This window comes from Urocitellus parryii, chromosome 3 (genome assembly GCF_045843805.1).
Source record: "Urocitellus parryii isolate mUroPar1 chromosome 3, mUroPar1.hap1, whole genome shotgun sequence".
NCBI lineage: Eukaryota > Metazoa > Chordata > Mammalia > Rodentia > Sciuridae > Urocitellus > Urocitellus parryii.
In genome coordinates, this window is record NC_135533.1 from 47,439,924 (window position 1) to 47,463,155 (window position 23,232).

Sequence of the window (23,232 nt, forward strand, 5' to 3'; positions counted from 1 at the left end):
AAAAGGACTCATGTCCTTGAAATTCCCAGAACAAAGGGACACCATTATATCTGTGTAGGACTCAAAAGAATTAGACAATGTTTACTGACTTGATATATATGAAAATATAACCCATACAAATATAACCTATAAAAGGCTTCAAATTACTTAAAAGCCTTTCTGCCTGGGGAGGAAGCAGTTTGTAGTAGAGTTTGAAAGCTTTTTAGGTGTGACTTTGATCCCCATCTGCTGTGGGCAGGGCAGGAGGGGGACACTGATGGAAAAGAAAGCAAGACCCTAGAGAAAGAGGCTGCCAATTTCCAGGAGGGATCATTTCCTCAGGGGTGGTGGTAGTACTCCTTGGCAATAATTTGCCTGAATGTCAGTGCTTTCCTATGTCAAGATCATGAAGAAGGAGGGAGGGGAGCAGCCATAGAAAGTGAGAGATAATAACCACACATTAATTTATTCAGTCCTGGCCAATCCATTCCTTCATAGGTAAAAATATGTTAGAGAAAAAGATTAAAAATTTTGGCTATTTATCTCCAATGAATGGCAGATTGGAATCCAATTTCAAAACACAGATCAAGGACCCTCCCTTCATACTATAATCACATCCAAAAGAATGCATCCTAGAATTTTTTTTTTTTTTAAAGTGCCAAATTGGACCTGAAGGATGGCATGCCATGGGAAGTCTGCCCTTGTGGCTGGAGGTGGAGGCTGTGGTCCTGATATAAGAAAGTAGCACGAGAGCCAATGAGTGAAATTTAGAGAACAAGAAAAGTCATGGAAATAGGAGGAAAACCCTATAATTTTGAAATTCTTCAAATATAAGACTGAATATGAAGTAAATCTGGACTTCATCTCTCTCTCTCTCTCTCTCTCTCTCTCTCTCTCTCTCTCTCGCCCTGACAACTTCTGAATTGAAGGCATGATTTTTCATTGCATAACAGTCTCCTTCACAAACATGGCCAAAATTAAATTATCTTTGTCCTTGTGGGCACACTTGGTGGCTTAACTGCCATTTCAAAGCCTTTCTCTCTTTCCCTCCAGGACAGAGCCAGGTAGGAAAAATACTAACAACCCAGCCTTCCCTAATAGCTGTGGTTCAACTGTAAGGTACAGACAGAACTGGATGTGGAGAGGTGCTCCTTTCCAGAATAAGCGTCTCCAGGAGAGTCCTTAGCCTCGTCCCCTGTCCTTCAGCCTGGTACACACACCTCACCTGCAGGGAGTTGCAACCAGGAAGGTGAACACCTCCTGCCAGGGATGAAGACCAGGAAAACACAGGGGCTGCTGCATGATGGTACAATGGGCCACCAACCCAGTCTTGGAAACAAAGTCCAGAGGCTTAAACTACTACCAACCCTGCTTTTGTTCAGAGCCCACATAACCCTCGCAGGGGTATCACCCTCTATTTAACATCTTGGCGATGGTGTCCCCATCTTGCACTAGCATGATCCTAAGAATAATCTCTACATTCTCCTTATTCAGTCCCTATGCGTTTGCTTCTCCATCTGTTTCTTAAACCTCCTTAATGGGCCTTCTTTCTTCTCCCTCTTAGCCCCTTTATTCTCTCATTCCCTGCACTACTGAATTATCACCGAACTCAGCCAGCCATCTGCCAGTCTTCCTGGACCCACCAATCTCTACTTCCAGGCTTCTCACACACCCCAACCATGAAATCTAGACTCCCACAGGCCACATAAGAGCCCTCACGATAATGGGTCCCACTTATAAGCTTAAAAATGTGAAAAGCAGGCATTTGTCCTGCATTTTAACATAAAAAAGTAAAAGTAAAGTAAAATAAGATATCACTTGTGTTAGTCAAATATAGAAAGATGTCAAATAATTTCTTTATAGGGCACAGGAGGCACTACATAAGATTTGTTAAAATAAATAAATGAAACTGACTTTATAAAAGAAATATTTTTAAGACTACCAAAGATTTACAAGGCTACAGTGAGATGAGTATTCTTATAACTATTTACAGGACTATATATATATATATGTATTGTTGTTCATCTAATGATGATTCAATATGTGCTAGAACTCCCAGAGTGTGTGCACTCTTTAACTGGCTAATACCAATCTAAAAATGTGAAATCTGCCCCTCATCTCCCCATAAGACACATGAAGATGGTCATCACAGTACAAATGTTAAGTACATTATGGTATGTATGTGTGTGTGTGTGTGTGTGTGTGTGTGTGTGTGTATATATATATATAATTAATATATATATATATATATATATATATATATATATATATATATATATAAAGAATATAGAACCATTAAAAAATAAAGCATTGCAAGAGTTTTCTGAGTGGTGAAATATTTGGTGTATTACACTAAATGGTAGAAAAGAAAGCAAGACAGGAAACTGTGTTCATGGCATGATCAATGAAGAAAAACCTTGGAAACAACAGTAATAAAGACCCGACTGCTCCGCACTCACCGTTACCACTGCTCAGCTTACAACTGTCTCCCCCTCTATTTTTCTCTGTTTCTGAGCTTTCCAAGTACTTTACTGCAGGCATATGTTATTTCTATGTTCACAAACATAAAAGACAACTCTGGAGATATACAAGGAATAAAGAAACAAAAGAGAGTAAAAACTGAAAAAGTAAAATACTTTCAGGCTGAGTTATTTGTTAAATAGAGATAACTCTCCCAAACCGGAGTCCAGGACAGGAGCTTACAACAAGATCAATAATCTCCTTAGTTTTGAGACCGGCTGTAGTATAGTTTATGAGAATTCACAAGTCCAATCACATTTTAAGATTTCCTATTCAAACAGCTTTTCAAACAATCGTAAATAGCCCCCTTCATAAAACCACTGTAGAAGATGACACTAAAGATAGAAACTATCCAAGGCGCCTACATCAGATTTAGACTGTAAGCAGTACTGCTGTGGGGGTTACAAGATTTGTCCCATGATATGCCCACACACTACCAAATTAGTGTACTCTAATAAAAAAATTTAAGCAAGAGCTCTTTCCCCCCAAGACAAACTAGTTCTTAATTAGCAAAAAAGAAAACCCTTGAGGCAAAGAACCAGGGACGTGGTGACAGGAGCCAGAGTTCAAATTCAGACACCATCATGAGCAAATGTTTGACCTTGTTCAGGCTGTGAAGAGTCTCTGAGAAAATGCAGAAATGGAAATAAGATGGGATTGAACTCCTACAACCTAAAAGCGCCACTGAATCCTACTCATTTCTTTCAAACGCCACATGTGCTTTATCACTTACTTTTCAACCTTCCTCCTCTGAAGAACCACATCTTAGAAACTGATAAGCATTAATATTTCAGGCACATTATGTATGCTTGACATTTTCAACTATATATTTTCCTGATGATACTGAGACTATTCCTCTGTGAAGTCTCTGGACAGCAATATGTAATTCTGAAATGAACGAAAATAGTCAGGGCCCAGTAAGGTCCCTGGTAAGGAAAAAAAAAAGTAAAAAGTATAGTATTTTTTTAAAAATATGCTAAAGAGAACTGTTTTAATGAGAATAAAAGAAGCCGCTTCATAAAAAGTTAAAATGTTCTCATTGTCATGCATTTGGCTCTTGTGGGAAAAAACACAGATGGTACTACCTACTAAGGCCATTACAAATTGATATGGTCAGGGAGCAGGGCCTGAGGGCCGTGCACATAAAAAGAACTGGACAACTTCTGCCCACAAGTTTCTCATGGAATTCAGGCTTCTCTCTGACCTTAGCACACACCTCAAAAGTCGTTTTTCACAATATACTCCCAATTCCCTAACTCCTCCATTATTGTTTTGTTCTTAAAACTGCTTAAGATTTTCAGTTTGACTGGGTTTAACTAAATGTGTTACCACTTTAAAGAATAATATACCAAAGAATTCTTACAAAGATTTTTAAATGATTGATTAAACATGGGATTAATATATTTATTAAAAAACTGGATAATCATATGAAAACCTTTCCATTTTTCTTCTTATCCTAATGTATGCAATATTTGATTAATGCCTCTAGGCAAAAACATATTGCTAGGATGAGCAACAAGTTTTGTTGTTTTTGTTTTAATTCCTTTCTCCAGCCAGCTGTTTACATTCTGATCACATCAAGGTCATTTTAGAATCTATGGGTCTTATTCCAGTCGATGGCTTCATTATTACACAGGGGAATAAAAAATAAAACTACTAAGTCAAAAAGAAAACCAAAACATTAAATAAGGAATATTTTAATTACCTACATAATATGAATATACTGTTGCAATGATCTTTGATTCTCCAATGCCAACTATATTAGTCCATGTGCCTAAAGTCAAATCAAGAAGAGGTGAAAATTCTTGTTTGTTAACAACAATCTTAACAGTGTCATTGAAAAATTCATCCAAGCAGATCATTGCAGGATTTATAATGTGTTCCAATAAAAATAGTATGATGATTTCAAGGATGTGTCTCACCCTAAAGAACAATAAATAGATCCTTTCCCTTCAAACTGCCCCTCATCCCAAGCTCCCAAAGAATAAAAGGACATCCCAGAGTTGAAGGACATGGTCCTATCTTCAGATATAACCAACAAAACCTTCTACATATTAAAAAAAAAGCTAAAAAATTGTTTTACATTTTAGAATACCCAAGGAGAAAGACAAAAATATTAAAAGTGCTTGAGAAAAGAAGAAATGGGTCATTTAAAAATGAATGAACCCAGACTTCAAACTTTTCATCAGCAACACTGGATGCTGGAAGATGGGGCAGTATCATGCCTTCAAGCTTCAGAGGAGGACGAGTCCCACTCAGAATTCTATGCCTTGCCAATTTCCCTAGCAAGACAAAGAAAAGTTCAGACCTGCATGGAATCAGAAAATTTATCACATACTCTTTCTTACAAAGGTACATGGGGAAAGGTTCAAACAGAATGAGAGAATCAGAAAGCAATGACTCCAATTCAAAAGAATTGTGGAGAGTGAATGATGACTCTTAGCATCTGTCCAAACACGGGTTCAGATTAGAGCAAGACAAAAGGCAGCCACAGGAAGGTCATATCTGGGGAAAAAGACAAAAGCAGAGAGATTAATGCTGTCCTCCAGAACAGTGATCCTCAAACCCACTAAAACATGACATCCCATGTCCTGAGGATTCTCTCTGCCCTTCAGATCCACTCTGCCCTGCTCTGTGCCTTGGGAGACCAGTGAATAACAGTCTATGCTTGTCAGGTTCTTTTTGACTTTCCCTTTTGGTGAGGTACCAGCACAAAATCAGAGGCAGAGAAAAGAAAGATGGAAGATCTATTCCTTTGGCTCCTTCCCTGACACACAGGGTTTGACAGTAACTGGATTCCTCATGTGCCAGAGCTCTGTCACTCAGCGGCTTCCACAGTGGAAACTCCCACCCAGTTCTGGCTGCAGGTCCTTCCTTATGCCCATTTAGGCTGCAGGCAGTAAGGGTTTACCTCCGTGTTTAATCTCTGTCTGCTTCCCCATCCTTCACAGGTTCCCCAAGTCCTGTCCAATTCTGTAATGTATTGTCACTTGGAGTGGGACAGCTATTTCCTGCTGAATTCTAACAGTTAACTACCCCTTTAAAAATAGATAAATAATAACCCTTTTGGCCAACCAGAAATGAACTGTATAGCAAGGCTTTATTATCTGCACAGATATTCTCAAGAACAAGGAAATATTCATAACTGGAATAGAAAGCAATAAAATGAAATAATTGAAAAAGCATGTTGCAGTATGTAAACGCTTAGACATAACCAGTCTAGAAGACAAACTAGGTGTGCATACCCACAATATAATGAATACATCTGGGTTTAGGGAAGTCAGGCAATATTTTACTGAATACTGTCAACAACATTCTTTATTTCTGACATTTTGAAATAAGGGCTAAATAGTTTTTGTATATATCCATAAAATCAAGGAGCATGTGACAACTGAAAATGAAGTCTTGACACAGCATCCTGTACTGGGAAAACAAATATCACAAGCATTCTTGCTGTTGGTGACATTATTTTCCAAAATGGTGAGCAATTCAAGAGAGTTCCTAACAAAATAAAGTTGAATATCCCTTAATTGGCCCAGTTGTCAAAAAAAAATTCTGTTTATTAAACAACACAAAAGATACTCTGTATTTCAGAAAGCATCATTCATTAGGCTCAAATAATCATAAGGTATTTATCTATATAAAAGATTAGCAGGATATTGAGTATCATATAGGATGAAATACCATTCTTCTTTGAGTATCATATAGGATGAAGCACCATTCTTCTAGAAATCTCCTTAAGATTTCTAGAATCCTGACTCTACCCACTAAATACCAATACCAAGCTCCAATCACTGGGAAAACCAAAAACACTCTCAAATTTTTTTCTTCAATGTCTACAAGGGAGTATTACCATCCCCACTGAGAACTGTTGATTTATAATTTGGCAATGAAGGAATATAGGTGGGTAAGGGAAAAAAAAAGAATACATGAAAAGAAACTCCATCAAAGCATGCCATGTAATTGTGCAGAGAAAAGTGGTCAGTCTGGATCATGGAAACTCCATTAAGTAGTTTTCAATTTGTAGAATCAACTACTTAAAGTGCAGACATCATAATAATGGTTACAGGACAGACAATGAATCATCAACCTTGGAAGATTATTTTCCTCCCAGAAAAAATGTCTGCATGCAGGTTCTGTTGGCAATAGTTTGACTCGTGTGTCTGAGCTATTGTCTCAGAAATTCCCTGAGTATTTTCCTCATAGTCACAAGATGGTTGCTACAGCTCCAACAAGACTGTGCTGGCTCTGAACATCAAAGGATGATGAAAAAAGCAAAGCTAACAATGTCTGTCTCTTGTCCGTACACCAAACGTATACCACAAGGTCACCAGCAGCTGCAAGGGAAGCTAGAACATCAAGTACCATACCTAGGACTGGAAATGGAGCAAGATGAAAGGAGGGAAAAAGACAACAGGCAATTAACACTCAGGCAATTATCACTCAGCAGAAAAAGTATGGACCCCATGTCTACAGAAGGAGGAAAATTAACTTAAATAAATTAGCTTAAACATGATATATATGATAGACATGAAAAACATGATAGACATTCACTTTCTCTCACACAGAAGTCTGAAATGGGTGGCAGCACTCCTCTGCAAAGCTGTCGAATCCCAGGCTCCTTCTAACTTGTTGCTCTGCCATCCTCAACAAGTAGCAACCCTTGCCCTATCTAAATGGCTATTCTAACTCCTGCCACACTGATACTCCAGCCAGTGGAAAGAGAAAAAGAGAGCAGGGAGGATCTGTTCCCTCACCTCCTTCAGGGATGGCTCATAGGTTTGCACACATCCCTTTCATTCATACCCACTGGGCTGAATTTAGTCTCCTGGATACATCTAGCTGCAAGAAAAGCTGGGACAAATCAGGATCCTTCTGACCTCAAGTCGGCGACTGACGAGTCTTTGGGACAATCATGTAAGCCACATACTTGATCCTATTCTGGAAAGACTCACTTTCACTCTAAGACACATCTCAGCAGTCACTGGCCCATCTTCTACATTCTGTAAGAACAAAGACATTGCCTCTACAAATTTCTTAAGACTGATGATCTCAGGGGACCTGGTGTGGAGAAATAACAAAGCTGGACTGAACCACATTACTCCATGGACAATTATGTTCAGTCCCACTGCTGGTGAAGAAGAGAGACGGGGAAGGTGAGAAATGTCCATTATCATGTACCAACTGAAAATTCTGCTGCTTTTAAAAAGGGGAAAGCGAAAATAACCATACTCCAAGTAGAAGAAAGGAGATCCAGATACTTGTGGGAGTGAGCCAACCTCCTCCTCCAAACACACCTTGTAGGAATGATGGTTAAAATCTAAAAAATGAAGAAAGGTAGCATAGGTCTCTTATTTCAATTTCTGAATTATTAGCTAGAACAATGAAAAACAATAATATTTAAAATGGAGTGAAACTAACAGTTAAGAGTTTAAATGGGTAGGAATGGGGCTGGGAACTGTTGCTTTTTGATGTAAATTCTATGTGGCCCAGACTTTTCACCACACAGATATATTTATTTATTATTTTTTTTTTAAAAAAAACACTATTCTCTCATCTCAAAATAGCACATTTTTTGTCCTAAGGTTCACTACAAGGTACCTATGAACTTACTAAAAAATACTGAGTGAATACTCTGCCTATATTCTATACCATCCGCAGCTGTCACCCTATTCAAACCTGTACTGGTGAAGCCCAACAGGTCCTCCTGCTTCCACTCTTGTCCACTAGAGGGGGTGACTTAAAGGTCTTTTTAAATCTTAATCAGATCATTTCCCTCATGTGTTCAAAATTTCCAACAGCTTATCACCACACTTAAATTCTGAGCATTTTACTGTGGCCTGAAGAACTTCCATAAGCTAGCCACTGTCATCCTGACAGACATTTTTGTCCACCTCCCCCTGTGCACTCTACTCTAGTCATCCTGGACCTCTTTGCTACTCTTTATGAGAAAACCATATTTATTCCACCTCAAGGCATTTTATACCTTCTGTTAAAGTCAGCTTGAATACTTTCCTCACCCCCTCCCATCTCCAAGTAGCTCAATCCTTCTCTTAAGTCCTGTTCAACAGCTATTTGCTCCTCTGGGTACCCAGGTACCCTGTCTGAAATAGCTACTGATAGCAGGTCCTCCCACCATTTTCCTTAATAATAATGTATACACATGTATCTGTTGATCACTCATCTCCTCTACTGGAAGATCAGCTTCAAAGGGGCTTCCAGTCCACACCTATACTTCAATATCTAAAATAATGCTGTTCAAACAGCTGTTCAAATGTTGCTCAGTATTTGTTGACTAAACAAAAAATGCTTTATAGAGTGAATTTTTTTTTTCCTGTTAATTATTAGAAGATTTAAACAGGAAATTCTGTGAGCTTCTACATCATGCCAGGCACTGTACCAGGTGCTTTTCAGGAATGTGTTACATAATAGATTATGTAAAAATGTACAGCATTTGCTAAAGCAAGTACTGTTTCACAAGTATTGCATTCAATAGATGAGGAGCAGCAATTCAGAAAGGACAAGAAATGGCATAGCCCTACTGTCCAATAGATAGGGTTCCCACAACAACATAAGAAATTGAAAATGGGAAAGTCAGAAAGGAAATGATGCAGGACGGGAGAGATATATAACTACTGGGCTAAAATATATATTACAACCTGGTTTCATCTTTTAAGTTATGTATGCCATCATTTGCATAAGTACTTTAAGTTTCCTTTTTTTCATTCGCTATTGAAATGAAAACAACCAAACTTAGTAAGTACCCCATTGATGTTGAAGGCTCACTGTGGGCAGCATACTTCATGGTCTTTGTCTCTACACCACATTTGAAAGGTATGCTCGTCATTTTTCAATTCACTTTAATAAAAAACAAAAGCATAACAAATACACATGAAAGTTTTATATATATATATATATATATATATATATATATATATACAAACATATATATATACACACACACTTATGTGTATATGTGTGTGTATATATATTACATATATATATATATATATATATATATATAAAAACATAGTTATGTGAATACATATAGTTCCCCCGCCCCCCCAAAAAAAAGTCTATACAAAGAGCAACACACTGCTGAAGCTTAATTGTTGGGTGGGAAAGCTATGAAGTAAAAACTCAAGCTGTTCAACAGCTAAACTAAGAAAGGCTGAATTCAGCACACAAAATACATAGTTTAAGAATGTCAATATGTGGAAAAGTGGGTTGTGTGAAATTAAACCTAAAATGGGTTCCTAGCGTCTCTACGCTGGGGTCAACACCATCCTGTTAGGTCCACCTTAGCTAGCCTCTCTGGGGCACCTGGCTAAGAAGCTCTTTCCACAGTTTCTGTGACGCAGACCATCCCAGTTCTCTTATGTCTGTCTGGTTGTTCTTTCTCCATTTCCTTTGTCATTTCAACCTTCTCCCCTGTCTTACATCCTGAAGTTCTTCATGTTCAAATCTTCTGGGGACATTTCTCTTCTCTTAGGTCACCTCATCCGAGGCCATGGTTGATAATTACTATCCATAACATAAGACAATCCTCAATTTTAATTCTGGTGCCCATTCATCCCCTCAGCACCAAACAATTGGCTTTTTCTCCTCTACTTATTTGAAGGATCATAAATTCAACCCACCTATTACATTTCAGGCTCTTATAGTAAGATCTATGGTGGATTAAACTGTATTTCTCCCAAATCACTTATCTCTTCAATAGTTGTAAGGAGATAAAAATGAAGGGGGAAAAGTCAAGTTCAAAGTATAGGATTCAAGATCTGGTGATCAAACTTCCATGGGCATTTCTTATGGTATGATATACCTAAGTCACATGACTAATTTTTCAAAATTACTGGGACATTTTAGACTTCTCCTCTGTCACAGGTATATTTTTCTGAAACAATGAACTTCATTATAAATAACTAGGAAGTTTTATCTCTTTGGAGAAAGCCTTAAATACAAGTTCATTATATAAAATATGTAAAAATAGACTGGGCCTAGTTGAAGCAGGGATATAAGGATAAGAATGGTCTTCTTCTCAATCTCCTGCTTACTACTGATTAGGAATACAGACAACCCTTCTAATTAAAAAAAAAAAAAATGAAAGCTTCATGCTTGGAGGCTTGAGTTGTCTTGTTACATTTCAGAATTCTTTGATGATATTCAGCACTTCTTAAACACTTAGCTAAAACAGTATTTTGAGTTTTAGATATTTTTTTTTTGGTAGAGAACCAAATTAAGACTCATCTCCTTAAATAGAATTTGGAATATATTTCCCTTAATTTGAAGTAGTAAGAATGCAAGTTTCATGGTAGCAGAATTTCTTTTTTCCACTTTCCAATAAAGAAAATTCATGTAGATCCAGAAATTTATATATTTTTCAAAAGGGCAACAACACTGTAGACTAAAGATAAAACTATAACCCAGTTTCCAAAGTAATGTCTACTAACTTTGTAAACCAGGAATAAAATTGGAAATGTAGCCTCTTAAAACACATGTGCTCTGTCCTTTAAGTCATAACAGTAAGCATACCCTAGAGTCCAGCAGGCGAAGGCTAGTACAGTGTCATTCCTCAGGTCCCTAGGTCCAGGAAGAGACAGCCAAGTGCCCTGAAACACAGGCAGCCAGAGCCCCTGAGAGTGATCTTAGGAGAAGGTAACACACACACACACACACACACACACACACACACACACACACACACTGTTCCTGGCACACCCTATATATTAAAAAGGTAACAAAGAGTGTCCATGTGGCAACTGAAAGAAAACAAAATCCAAAAGAAGCAGAAAACAGTAAACAAAAGGGAAAGCAATAATATTAGACATTAGTGATGACTAAGAAAATGTTTCAAATCCCTTTACTAAGCAAAGATCAGGCAAAAAATGTATAAAATGATCTTATGCAATATAGAATATATATACACACATGTAGATGCATATGTAGATATGTATATATACATGCTTAAATGTGCATATGTAGGTGAATATGGGTGTGTATGTAATATGGATATTTATGTCTCTGAGAAACATGCCCAAACAAAAGAAGTTTCAGTCTTAAATCTCAACCAAAGAGAGTCCTTGTCTAATATAGGCATAAAATGAATCAAAGGGAGTTACTTTTTAGTAAGTTTATACTTATGAATCTGGACACTGCTCAGGCTGGCATAAAAATTCATGAGTTAGATATGACTAGAAATGCAAAATAAATTAATACACTATATAGAATAGCTTATGACAGAAAAAGACAAAAATATAGGAATGATTACTATAATAATGCTATTTATTGAACATATAGCAAACTTTAATCCCTATGACAGAATACACACCGAATGTGCTAGAAAACTTAAAACTAATTATATACTATAACACTAAGAATAGTCAGTAAACCACTTTCTCTGCCAACACAAAATTTAAAATCTATTAATAAAAAAGAAAACAAAAATTCTCAAATACTTGAAATTTTTAAAGTACTCTTTTGATTAACTATCTTGTTCAAGGAAAAAGAAAAAAACTGAAAAAGGATTGAATATTTCATTGAAAATAAGTTTCATAATAAAACATACGAGCTGATGCCAAACTGTATTGAGATAAATTTATAGCTTTGTCTATTTTCATTATCTTACAACAAAGCAGAATATAATAATCGTAACCAAGAAGTCAGATGAAAGAAATATACTCTTATGATTTCCCTTCCCTAAGCCTCCTTAAAAAGGAAAAAGAATTCAGTCCAAGACTACTGATTATTGAAAGAACAGATTTCATAAACAGGTATATTTCTACAGACAAGATGATCTGACAAATCTAATGAAGATTTTCAAAAGGGAAAATATACTCTAAAGACTTGTAATCAATGTAAAAGATAGAGAAAATAAATTCAATTCTTTGTTAATAAACTTGAAAATATGACTGATTTTCTGAAAGCATTCAATTATCACTTTTTTTTACCTGAAATAAGAAGGAATTCTAATCGACAAAGAAAAAATAAAAGAAAAAAATCTAAACTAAGTTCTAGATGTAGATAATTTAATAAATAAATTCTTCCCAAAGTACAAGTAGTTATACACTCTTCAAGAGCAAAGATAAAAGTAAACTGTTTCTCACTTCACATCATTGTTCCATAAAAGCAAACCTGTGATGACAACAGGTCAAACTAGAAAGTAATAAATCTTTCTCTTATGACTATCAGTGTAAAAAAGAAGAAATAAAACCATGGGGAACTAAAATATCAAAGGTGTGTTAAAAAACTCATAATCAGAAATTATCTTGAAAATGCAAATATGGCTTAATAACAGGAGACCCAATAATCCAATATGGAAACACTAACAAAACTAAACAATCAATCACCTCAATTGATGAAGAAAGGAAATTTGATAATATTCAACATCAACTCCTGATTTTTTATCCTATTAATGCAATAAAAATATAACTATTTAATAATGAAAATACCCATCCTAAATCCCAACCAACAATATGTAATCTGAAAATGTACCAAATGTACCAAAATACATACATAATATGGTAAAGTACCCAAAACATTCCCCAATAAAGATTAGACAAGGATGTTGGTAACAAGTACAAATATTGTTCTGGACATTCTAACAAGTAGTGACATAAAACACAAGGAAGGTATGAATACTGGAGAGGACCAGATAAAGTCACCCCTATCAGCACATGATTCGACTCCCTATCAGAAAACCTTGAAGGATCAATGCTAAACAATACAGTTTACTGTGTACAATCAAGATGAACAGTTATAACAACAACAACAACAAAAAAATCAGAATTTTAACATCATGCTAAGTGAAATAAGTCAGATTCAGAAAATCAAGGACCAAATGTTTTCTCTCATATGGGAGGGGGGGGGGAGACAAAAAAAAAGAAAAAAAAACACCCATAAAAAGAGAGGGGAGGGGGACCTCATGAAAATAAAAGACCAATAAAGAAGAAAGGGATGTAGGTAAGGAAGGGAGGGCACAGGGAAGTACTAGGGAATGAAATCTACAAAATTTTGCTACATATAGTATGAATATACACAATGAATCCTGCAGATTACATAAAATATATATAATGTACCAATTAAAATAACCGATATGTATATTTTTATACATAATGAGTCAATTAAAATAATAATAATAGGAAAGAGATCAGTAGAGTAGAACAAGTGGATCTAGGTGGAATGGAAAGGAATGTACTAGGGAATGGGACTGATCAAATTATGTCCATGTACAAAAATGGCATAATAAACCCCACTATGATGTATAATTACAATGCAACAAAAAAGTTTACCACTTATCCAAAATTGAATAAACAAAACAGGAAATGATAGGTCACAATAGGAACAAAACATACTTTTAAATAACCTACATTATAAATGCAAGGTGTCAACATAATGAAAACTACAAAACATTACCCAAAAATAAGAGGCTTGACTAAATAAAGAGATATGCTCTGCTCCTGGAAGACTGGATATAATAAAAATACCATTGTTTTTCAAATAGGCATTTAAATTGGCAACTAAAAGTGAGAGCATTTAAAGTGAAGTATATGCATGCAGTGGGCACAACATCAAGAAAATTATACACATCATCTCCTGCAATCATAATAGGAATTCTGTGGTGTGACTATCCCCACTTAACAAATGAAGTACCAGGGCCCAGAGAGATGAAATGTGTTCATACAACGAAAGAGTGCAAGAGAAGAAAGAGGCTGAGCAAATATTTTGTCCAGGTGTCCTATTTTTAAAAAAGGGATAAGAAAGAGAATAATAATGAAAGGAAGGAATTTTTTATACAGGATAGTGAATTAATCCCATCATAAAATAGTATAATATAGTTATCATAAGTCAAAATTATAGAACAAAATTACATGATGTGGTCCATAGGGGAAAAAATAGATTAATTTATTCAGTTAGGTAACTCAGAAAGGCATGTAAGGAAAAAAATTCACATATAAATTACTGAACATGAGCCCATGAAAGAATTTGTTTTTACTCCCTATGCTATATCCTCAGATATATGTGGTTAGTGTAAAACTCACACATTATTGGCTCCATAAATAGTTGACAAGTGAATTTATGAAGGAAACGACATAATTAATTTGGTCTTAAAGCGCAATAAAAATTAGACTGCAACAACTGCATAGCTATTTGTGAAAAAAATAAATTCAACACCTCACCTCAAAGTTTCATTCCAGATGGGTAACTGATTATTGTCTAAGAGCATAAATGAGAAATAAGAAGTTATTAAGACCAATTAAAGTGAATCTAAAAACCAAATGAAAGGCAGATTACAGAAATACCCTCCGCAAAGGAACACTATCCTTCCTATATTATCGATTAATAAGCAAAACCAAAATGTCAATGGAAATATGGGAAAAGGACATTTGAACACACACAGACACACACATTCATCCTCACAAGCAATCACAAAGGATCAAATTACATATCATCTCAGCTATTAGACAGCTTTAAAGCTCCCAGACCCTTTGCCCCAGTAACACTTCTATTGTAAAAATTCATCATCAACTTCAAGGTTATAAAAATGAAGATATTCAAGCCATAACACTTACAAACTGAAGTCATAAAGTTTCTAGGAGCAAAGCAGAGAACAATGATGCTTTCCAAAGTAGAAAGCTCCCAAGCGTAAATCAGTGATTAATCCAATAATGCAATTTGAGGAAATCAAAGACTGTCCTGTACTTCTCCTGTACTGTCCACTTGATGAGTGCTAGAATTTTGAAGATGGCAGAAAAATATCAAAATGTTCATAAATAAATTTTTATTTAAATAATTCTAAAACTTTACTGAATAATGCAATTACTTGGGAATGCCTTCCAATGTTGGTTTTTTTTTTTTTTTTGTTTTCGGGCACTGGGGATTGAATCTAGGGATGCTTCATCACCAAGCTACAAAAGAGCCCTTGTTTATTTTTATGTTTATCATGAGACAGATTCTTGCTAAGATGTTCCTGAGGCTGCTTCAAACTTGTGATCCTCCTGACATTAGCCTCCAAAGCCACGTGCACCATCGTGTCCAGTTTACTTTTTGAAAAACCTGTATGCATTACTAATGCATACACAGAGGAAACACTCTGCCCACTAAAGCTCTTGTAAGACCTCTGTGAAAGTGACTCTTCAGTTGGGTATTAGTGTCATTGCCAACTTTGAGATTTCACTGTGTCCTCCTTCCCAGTTCAGTTTGGAATGGAAAGCACCATTCATGCTCAGCATCTAATATTTACTTTCTGTCATTGCTAATGTAGTAATCTATCCATGGTCTTATAATGAATAAATTACAAGTGCTAATGTAATTTAACAGCCTCCAGCTTATCACCTAATTAAGGCACCTTTTAAAAGTCCAAATACATATGCATGGGCTTCCCTCTGTCCTAACTCAAGGAACTCTAGATTATTACTTAGATGTCCTTTTTTGTTCCTTGCTTAGAATATCACTATTGCCTTTTCCTTAGTATGGAACAACCATTTAATTGCTCAGTAGCCGCACTCATTATTGCAAACACTTTCCCCTTTCCTAGATGAAAATAAGCCATTTTTCCTGTAGCTTCTCTTTAAAACAGTGGTTTTCAACCTTAGCTGTACATTGAAATCACCTGGGAAACTAAGATTATACCCCCAGAGACTGATTTAATTAGTTGGTGGTATAACCTGGATAATGGGATTTTTAAAAGCTCTCCAGGTGGTTCTAACATGCAGCCAAAGATAAGAATCATAATTTTTCTTAAGAAAGGAAATCATATAAAAACCTTTAGGCAGTCTGAATACAGTGATCATAAAATGTTAGAGATTTGGGACAATAATTCCAGAATGTAATGCTAACCTACGCTTCAAATTCTAGGGAATATGTCCTTTGTCCCAAGGATATGTCTACTTTTTACCATCATTAGTTCTTTTCCTGCCTAAAAACTGAAATAGCATCATAGGTATGTAATCCACCTCTTACTTCCTAATCAAATAAGGTCTCATTAATTTGAAATGCATTTAAGTAGCACCACAATTCAAAAATAGCCTGCTTCATAGATTACAATATCTGGTAGGATTTTTCCACTCCAAATTCCCATACTTTATCACCTGGCCATCAGTTTAATCACTTTTGTTTTGAATGTCTTTAATGACCTACAAACTGTGTTGTTTATCTCAGGAAACTACAAATGAAGCTGTTTCCATTTGAAACAAAACAAAAAGAAAGAGAACACACAATTTTAATATTTTATTTCACTTTAAAAGTAGTCATCATATATCAAAACAACAGCTAACTTCATTTTTGAACTAAAGAAGCAAACAGCAATATCAATTAATCCATTTGAGTTCTCATTAGCACAACTCATTTCACCAAACTAGGTGCTGTGGTGTTGGGACACTTGTGGAGGGTTAGACGAACCAGGTGAAGCAACAAGTATCTCTCTCTCTGAGATATCATTAATTTATTTATTTTGCATTACAATTCTGAATACACCATTATACAATAATTCATCATATCTCTGATTATATATAATATATGTTGACACCAAATTCACATCTTCATACATGAATTTAAGTCCTGCCTGAGGACTTTCTTTAATGCCTCACTTCAGACTCATTCCCCAGAGGACAAGGTATTCCCTTATCAGAGAATAAATGATCCTATCTCCCTCAGAGTGTGGCTTTTTAGACTACTACCAAGTTGGTTGGAAACCTGCAGGCAAAAAAGGCATACTGTGGAGTTTTCAATGCTATTTTCTTGCCTCTGAGGTCTGGTACTGACAGTAGGAAGATTTATTTGAAGTCATCAGTTCCATACCAATAGGTATGTCCATTTTTATGGTTTTCTTTAGAAGGATAGTGTGAGCCCTGGAGTTCTCAGAATATGTTTTAGGAACACTGGTTTCCAAAGAGTGAGAGACATTTTTATTTTGCCTTTATATTATCTTTCCTCTACACTAATTCTTTGAGACATTAACTAAATCTAGGCTTGTGTGTATCCTATCATGTAGTAAGTTCTTATATGACGTGCACTATGCTAAGAACATTCAGCACCAGGCCACAGATGTGTTTTAAGCTTCAAAGGTAAGGCAACATACCACTCAGTACAATGGCTGTAAGAAAAGTGATCCCAGCCTTTGCAAATCCGTAGCTCATTTATTATAAAGTTGGCTCTTTCCCTGAGCTCCTGAGTGTGGGAATAACCTAAGCAGTCAGAAGACTTGGGAGTGGGGGGAGGGGAGCTACTATTTCCAAAGTGACAGAAAGGGGTGACTTTACTGAACAGGTTGAATAACTCTTATCTGAAATGCTTGATGGGACCAGACATGTTTCAAGGTTTTTTTTTTGTTTTGTTTTGGTAGTACTTATATATATAACAAGATATACTCAAGAGTCAGGTATAGTGGCATATGCCAATAATCCCAGCAGCTCGGGCAGCTGATACAGGAGGATCGCAACAACGCCAACCTCAGCAACTTCGCCAGACCCTAAGGAAGTTGGCAAAACACTGTCTCAAACTAAAAATAAGATAAAAATGGCTGGGGAATGTGGCTCAGGGTTTAAGGGCCCCTAGGTTCTACCCTGGTACCAAAAGAAAAGTATCCTGGAGATGGGACCCAAGTCTAGATATAAAATTCATTTGTTTTATATATACTTTATACACGTAGACAAAAGGTAATTTTATACAATATTTTTAGTGTGCCTGTATTTTGACTGTGACTGGTCAGATGACGTCAGGCCTGAAATCTTCCACTTGTCAACATTCAGATAGTTTCAGACTTTGAAAGATTTTGGATTTTCATATTATTGATGCTCAACCTTTATAATATTCAGATGAGAGAATTGGAGGCAAAAAGAAAATCACTGAATATTATTTTACTCAATACTATTTTTCCTAATGCTCTCCTGCAGATCAGTTTTACCTAAGAAAATTTTATGCAGCTTCACAGTATTATTTGTATATACTTCTCAAACTCAAAATTATGAAGGAAAATTATGCAAAGTGGTAGGAGTCATTATATAAAATGGTTTACTTAATAAGGCACATTTCCTGTGCCTTAATAAGGTGGCACAGGAAATAATAATAATAAGACACAATTGCAACACATAGAAATGCAAAGAACATGAGCATGTGGACCATATGGAAAGTTATTAGGAGACATGTAAATCTTTTTAATGCCCTCTTCATTTTTTTCTAGTTAAAAAATTAATAGTTGGCTCCTTTCCAACATTACTTTTACTAACATAAACAAAAATAATGAAAAGATAAATCAGTGACTACAAACTTATAGACCTGTTTAACCCAAATTATGATCACTTTAAGTAAGATGCACCATAAATGTGGTTTTGAATTCAGACTGGCAACCGGCAAATATACCTCCATACCTCCGTAAGAGAATATTCTTAACCCCTTCAATGTTGACCATTTTACTTATCATAGGTTAAAAGGTAGGGACCTTTTAACCTCCAAGGACCATTTTATTATTTTCCCCCAGGTTCTTAATGATTTCAATAATTGCCTTTGTTAAGTATACATGATACGCTTGGCTGTGATATTGTTGTTCTTGTTTCAACACTAATCCCACCTTTACCAATGATCTAAAGTCTTGCAAACTTCATAACTGTTAGCACTCTGATGGCATAAAGTTAATCAAGAAACTTGATTCACCATTGAAAACAGTTTGTGATGGCTGTGACTTCATACTCCTATCATGCACGCAGCCCTGGATATGTTCACTTGGGCAGTGTCACCACAGTATGGTGCTCTCACATTATCTAGCCCATATTCACCCCAGATTGGAGAGAATCAGAGGGCATGACCAGCATAAGCTGACAATTCTTACTCTTCCGAGTTGAAATAGCCTGGCCAAAAGCAAAGAAATACATATTTTTAGTTAACTTTGTGTTAATGATATTAAGCTCTCAAAAACAGTTTCTGGACACAATTCTTACTAGTTTTGTGGGCCATTTTAGACAAGTGAAAAAATAAAATAAAACTGTGGCTTAGCTCTTGTTCATAAAGCTATCCAGCCCTACAATAAAAGGGCTTTGATGAGAATCCTGAGTCCTGGTCTTCAGGGTAAAACTCTTCTTCTCTGTGATTAATTTTCTTCACTTACAAAATGAGGACCCTTTCAGATCTCAGTTTCTGAGTCTCCAAATTCTCAAAGTTGGGAGAAGTGAGTAAGCAGCAATATGCATTTCAATGACAACAATTTAAGCTATTAAATCTTTTTTACTGGATGTCTGATGACTTCTAGATACAGAATAAAAATATACAATGGATTAGTGATTTTGCAATTATCCTGTTATGTCTTTTATGTAACCCAACTGTATAATTCAAGATTTAAAGTAAGTTTTTGGCATTAATTATTGGCTTGTGCGTCAAATTCACATGAACATAGTTAAATTCCCATTTCATTTTGTCCTAGGAGGAAACTTGACTGCCAAGAATTGCTACAGCTCCCTTTAGCAAGCAGCATGCTTTGTAAAAGGAAAAAAAGAAAGTGGAGAGGCCTTTTGAATAAGCCTTAAATACAATCCTTGCATTGATATACAGCCTTCCCCTTAATAAAAATTTAAAAATTCATTAAAATTCATCTGATTATGCTTGATAGTCTCAACATTTAGAAAACAAACATTTTTAAGCATTAAAATATTTTTGCATAGAATATATGTGGAGCCTTGTTTCTTTTTTGAAGTTTGGAGTTATTTTTGGTAATCTCTAGATAAGGTTATATCAATAGTCTCCTCCGTAGTACTGTGAATGCACCTGGTTACCAATTCAAATAATTTCTGGAGAAACAAACATTCTATTTGAACAGAAGTCAGAGAGATCTACACTATTTGAACAACTAAGGGAGACTCTCCAATAACAAAAAGCAACAAGTACTCACAGTACAAGTCAACTACTAGTAAGCAACATTTTGCAAAAGCATATTCAAGCATAATGTTCCAAATAGAAACAGATTTGATTCTACTGAACATTGGTTTTGGACTTAAACACACTAAAAACAATCTTAAGTATAATACAAAGGGTAAAAGTGAAGACTGGTTGACTCTCCGATACTATGTATGGGCTGATACTACAACATAAATGTGAAAACTATACTTAAGAATAACTACTAAAGTAGGCAGCTGTTTGACCTAGAGTTGAGAAGATGCAATGGGTGAGTACCTGGGAACAGACTCAGCTCAAGCAACAAATAAGGACATATGGTCTCATCTAGGAGTGGAGTAGCAGGCTTACAAAAACAAACAAACAAACAGGCATTCAACCTTGACCTGAGGAATGGTGGCTTCTGTTGTGCCAAATGGTTTGGTCTGGGAAATGCTAATCTGATTTATTTCTCTGCTCCAACATGAGATGTAGGCCTACAGGATTTCAAGATCTCTAAAGCTCTGTCTGTGAACTCCCTAAAGGGTTGGGTTACCTGAAGGATCTATGTGATTAGCCTTCTTCTGTTGAGAAGCACCCATAAAACACTTCAAGAGAATAAAGAAATCCAAAAGAGCTGTTCACTTTGTGCCTTCCCCACTTGGTACTGGGGAATGAACCCAGGGTACTTGACCACTATACTATGTCCCCAGCCTTTTTTTATATTTCTTTATTTTGACATAGTCTCACTAAATTTCTCAGGTTGGCCTTGAGCTTGCAATCTTCCTGCCTTAGACTCCCGAGTTGCTGGGATTGCAGGTGTGTACCCAGCAGTCTGTGCCTGTTTGTAAAAGTTTCAAAGAATAGTTAATATAAAATCTATCATCTTAGAAAATTCTATGTAGTACAGTATTGTTAATTACAGGTAGTTTCATAGGTGTGTACATATCACCAAACTCAATGAGTTGTATTCACTAAACATATACAGCATTTTCCATTTATCATACCTCAATAAAAAACATGTTGGGTAAATGGAGTTCAGAAGGTTTTGGGAGGAGGTGGGGGACTTGGGAGGAGGTGGGGGACTGTTAGAAAGGGGTGGGGAGACTACATTTACTCCCACCTACAGTTATATTTCCAAAGTCAATTCAAAGGATATCCAAAACCTCAGAGAAATGCTTCACATTCTGAATTTACTACTACAGAAAAATTTTAATAAAGGACTGTGCATCTAGGTATGCCTTAAGCAAACTACAATCTCTCTGGTTCTCCCGCTATTGCCACAAACTAAAGGGACTGTTACCGAATTTTACAAAACCTTCCAGGTTCAGCATTCTATTAAAAAGATTTCCTAGACAGTTTCTATTGTAAACATTTATCCAATTATGGCAATTGGAGTCATTACCTTTGTCTACATAGAGCATCAGACCCCTGGGGTCTTGTTTCAAAACTCAAGTTGGCAAACATTTCTCCTGATACAAACTCCTTCTCTTTGTGCAGAAAGAGCCCAAAACAAAGCAATTGCACCAATCCATTATTTTTCATCAATAGTGGGTTTCAGCAGGCCTGTCCAGGCCAGGAATTACTTACCCACAGCCTCTCTACAAAGCTGTACCTTCTACAGTGTTTGCATTTGATGTCCTGGCTATATGACAACACAGGTAACTTATAAATTTAACTTTGTTTTTTTAATTCACCAAGGAAAATTCTACCCTTTCCCCCTAGTGAAGATCTCTCTACCTAACAGAAGAGTGCTCAGACTCCACCTGTTTCACCTAGCTACGCACTCATTCTGACCCACAGTAAAGCCCAGTTCCAGCAACACCACACCAGGCTAGGTGAGCAGGAATGCACCACTGCAGGTAGAAATTGAAGTTGATGGGAGTTGCATTCTAATCCGACCATAGCCCAGCCAGCTCAGGTGCAACTACTGCAGGGTGGCCACTGTAGGTCCCTCTGTCTGGGTTACAAGGGTGGTGAAGCTGTCAGCGCGGGCCAGAGGGATATGAATCCGTTGCAGCCTCATACCCGGCAGACGAAAGCACTGTCTTGCCCCAAAGATTCCCTTGTCCCCAAAGACTAACAAAAATATAGTATATCCTGCCGTTTGCAGAGGACGGAGGCAGGTGCCCTGGAGCTCTCCCAAGAGAAACCCCGGGAAGAAGTGGCAGTAGGAGGCACCCGGTCCTGCAACTCACCTTCTGCTGCCTCCGGGCCATGTCAGTGGGCTGCTTAGCGTTGAAGGGGTAAGCGATGCACCTCACCACGAAGACATAGAGCTGCAGGCGGATCCTGCGCTCCTGCTCTTCGTCCAACTGTCTTTCGGGCTCGTCTCGCCCCTCGCTGAGCACAGAGGGGCTCGGGCTTACGGGTCTGGCTGCGCCGCCGCTGCCCGAGCGCCCCGGCGCGTCCCGCCGCCCTTCCCGAGCCGGGGCCGGCGGCGCTCGCTGAGAGCCGCCGGCCGCCACCAGCACATCGCGGCTCTCCTCTTCCAGCCCTTCGTCCGACTCCTCTTCGCTGGAAGACGGGTCCAGCATGGTTCTAGGGGAGCCCCGCCGCTTGGATCGTCGCCCCCAGGCGTCTCACCCGCGGCAGCTGCACCCGCGGGTTCGAGGGAGCCGCGGTGCTGGCAGCAGCGGCCGCAGAGCGAAAGGGAAACTGGCCAGGGCTTTCCGGACACGTCGAGTTAGATACTGAAGTGTTTCCTACCACCAGGGCGAAAGGGGCGGGCAGGAGCCTGAGGAGGACCGGGAGGGGGGAGAAGGGGAGCCGCCGGGATTGAATAGGCGGAGTTAGCGTTGGGGGTGAGCCTTAGCTCCTCGGGAATTGCTTGGCCATCCCGGAACCCGCCGGCCCTGTGGTCCCTCAGAGCCCGAA

The 23,232-nt window shown here is 37.4% G+C and overlaps 1 protein-coding gene across 4 annotated transcripts in view; it reads right to left on the reverse strand.

Annotated features, from left to right (window-relative positions):
• Positions 1-22,964, reverse strand: part of Cadps2 (calcium dependent secretion activator 2) — a 512,216-nt gene extending 489,252 nt beyond the window's left edge. For all 4 annotated transcript variants that reach the window (XM_026388720.2, XM_026388719.2, XM_026388718.2 and 1 more), the window contains exon 1: positions 22,554-22,964. In XM_026388720.2, the coding sequence (XP_026244505.1) occupies positions 22,554-22,892 (339 nt within the window). In that variant the 5' untranslated portion in view covers positions 22,893-22,964. The remainder of the gene's footprint in view (positions 1-22,553) is intronic.
• Between the last annotated feature and the right edge of the window lie 268 nt (positions 22,965-23,232).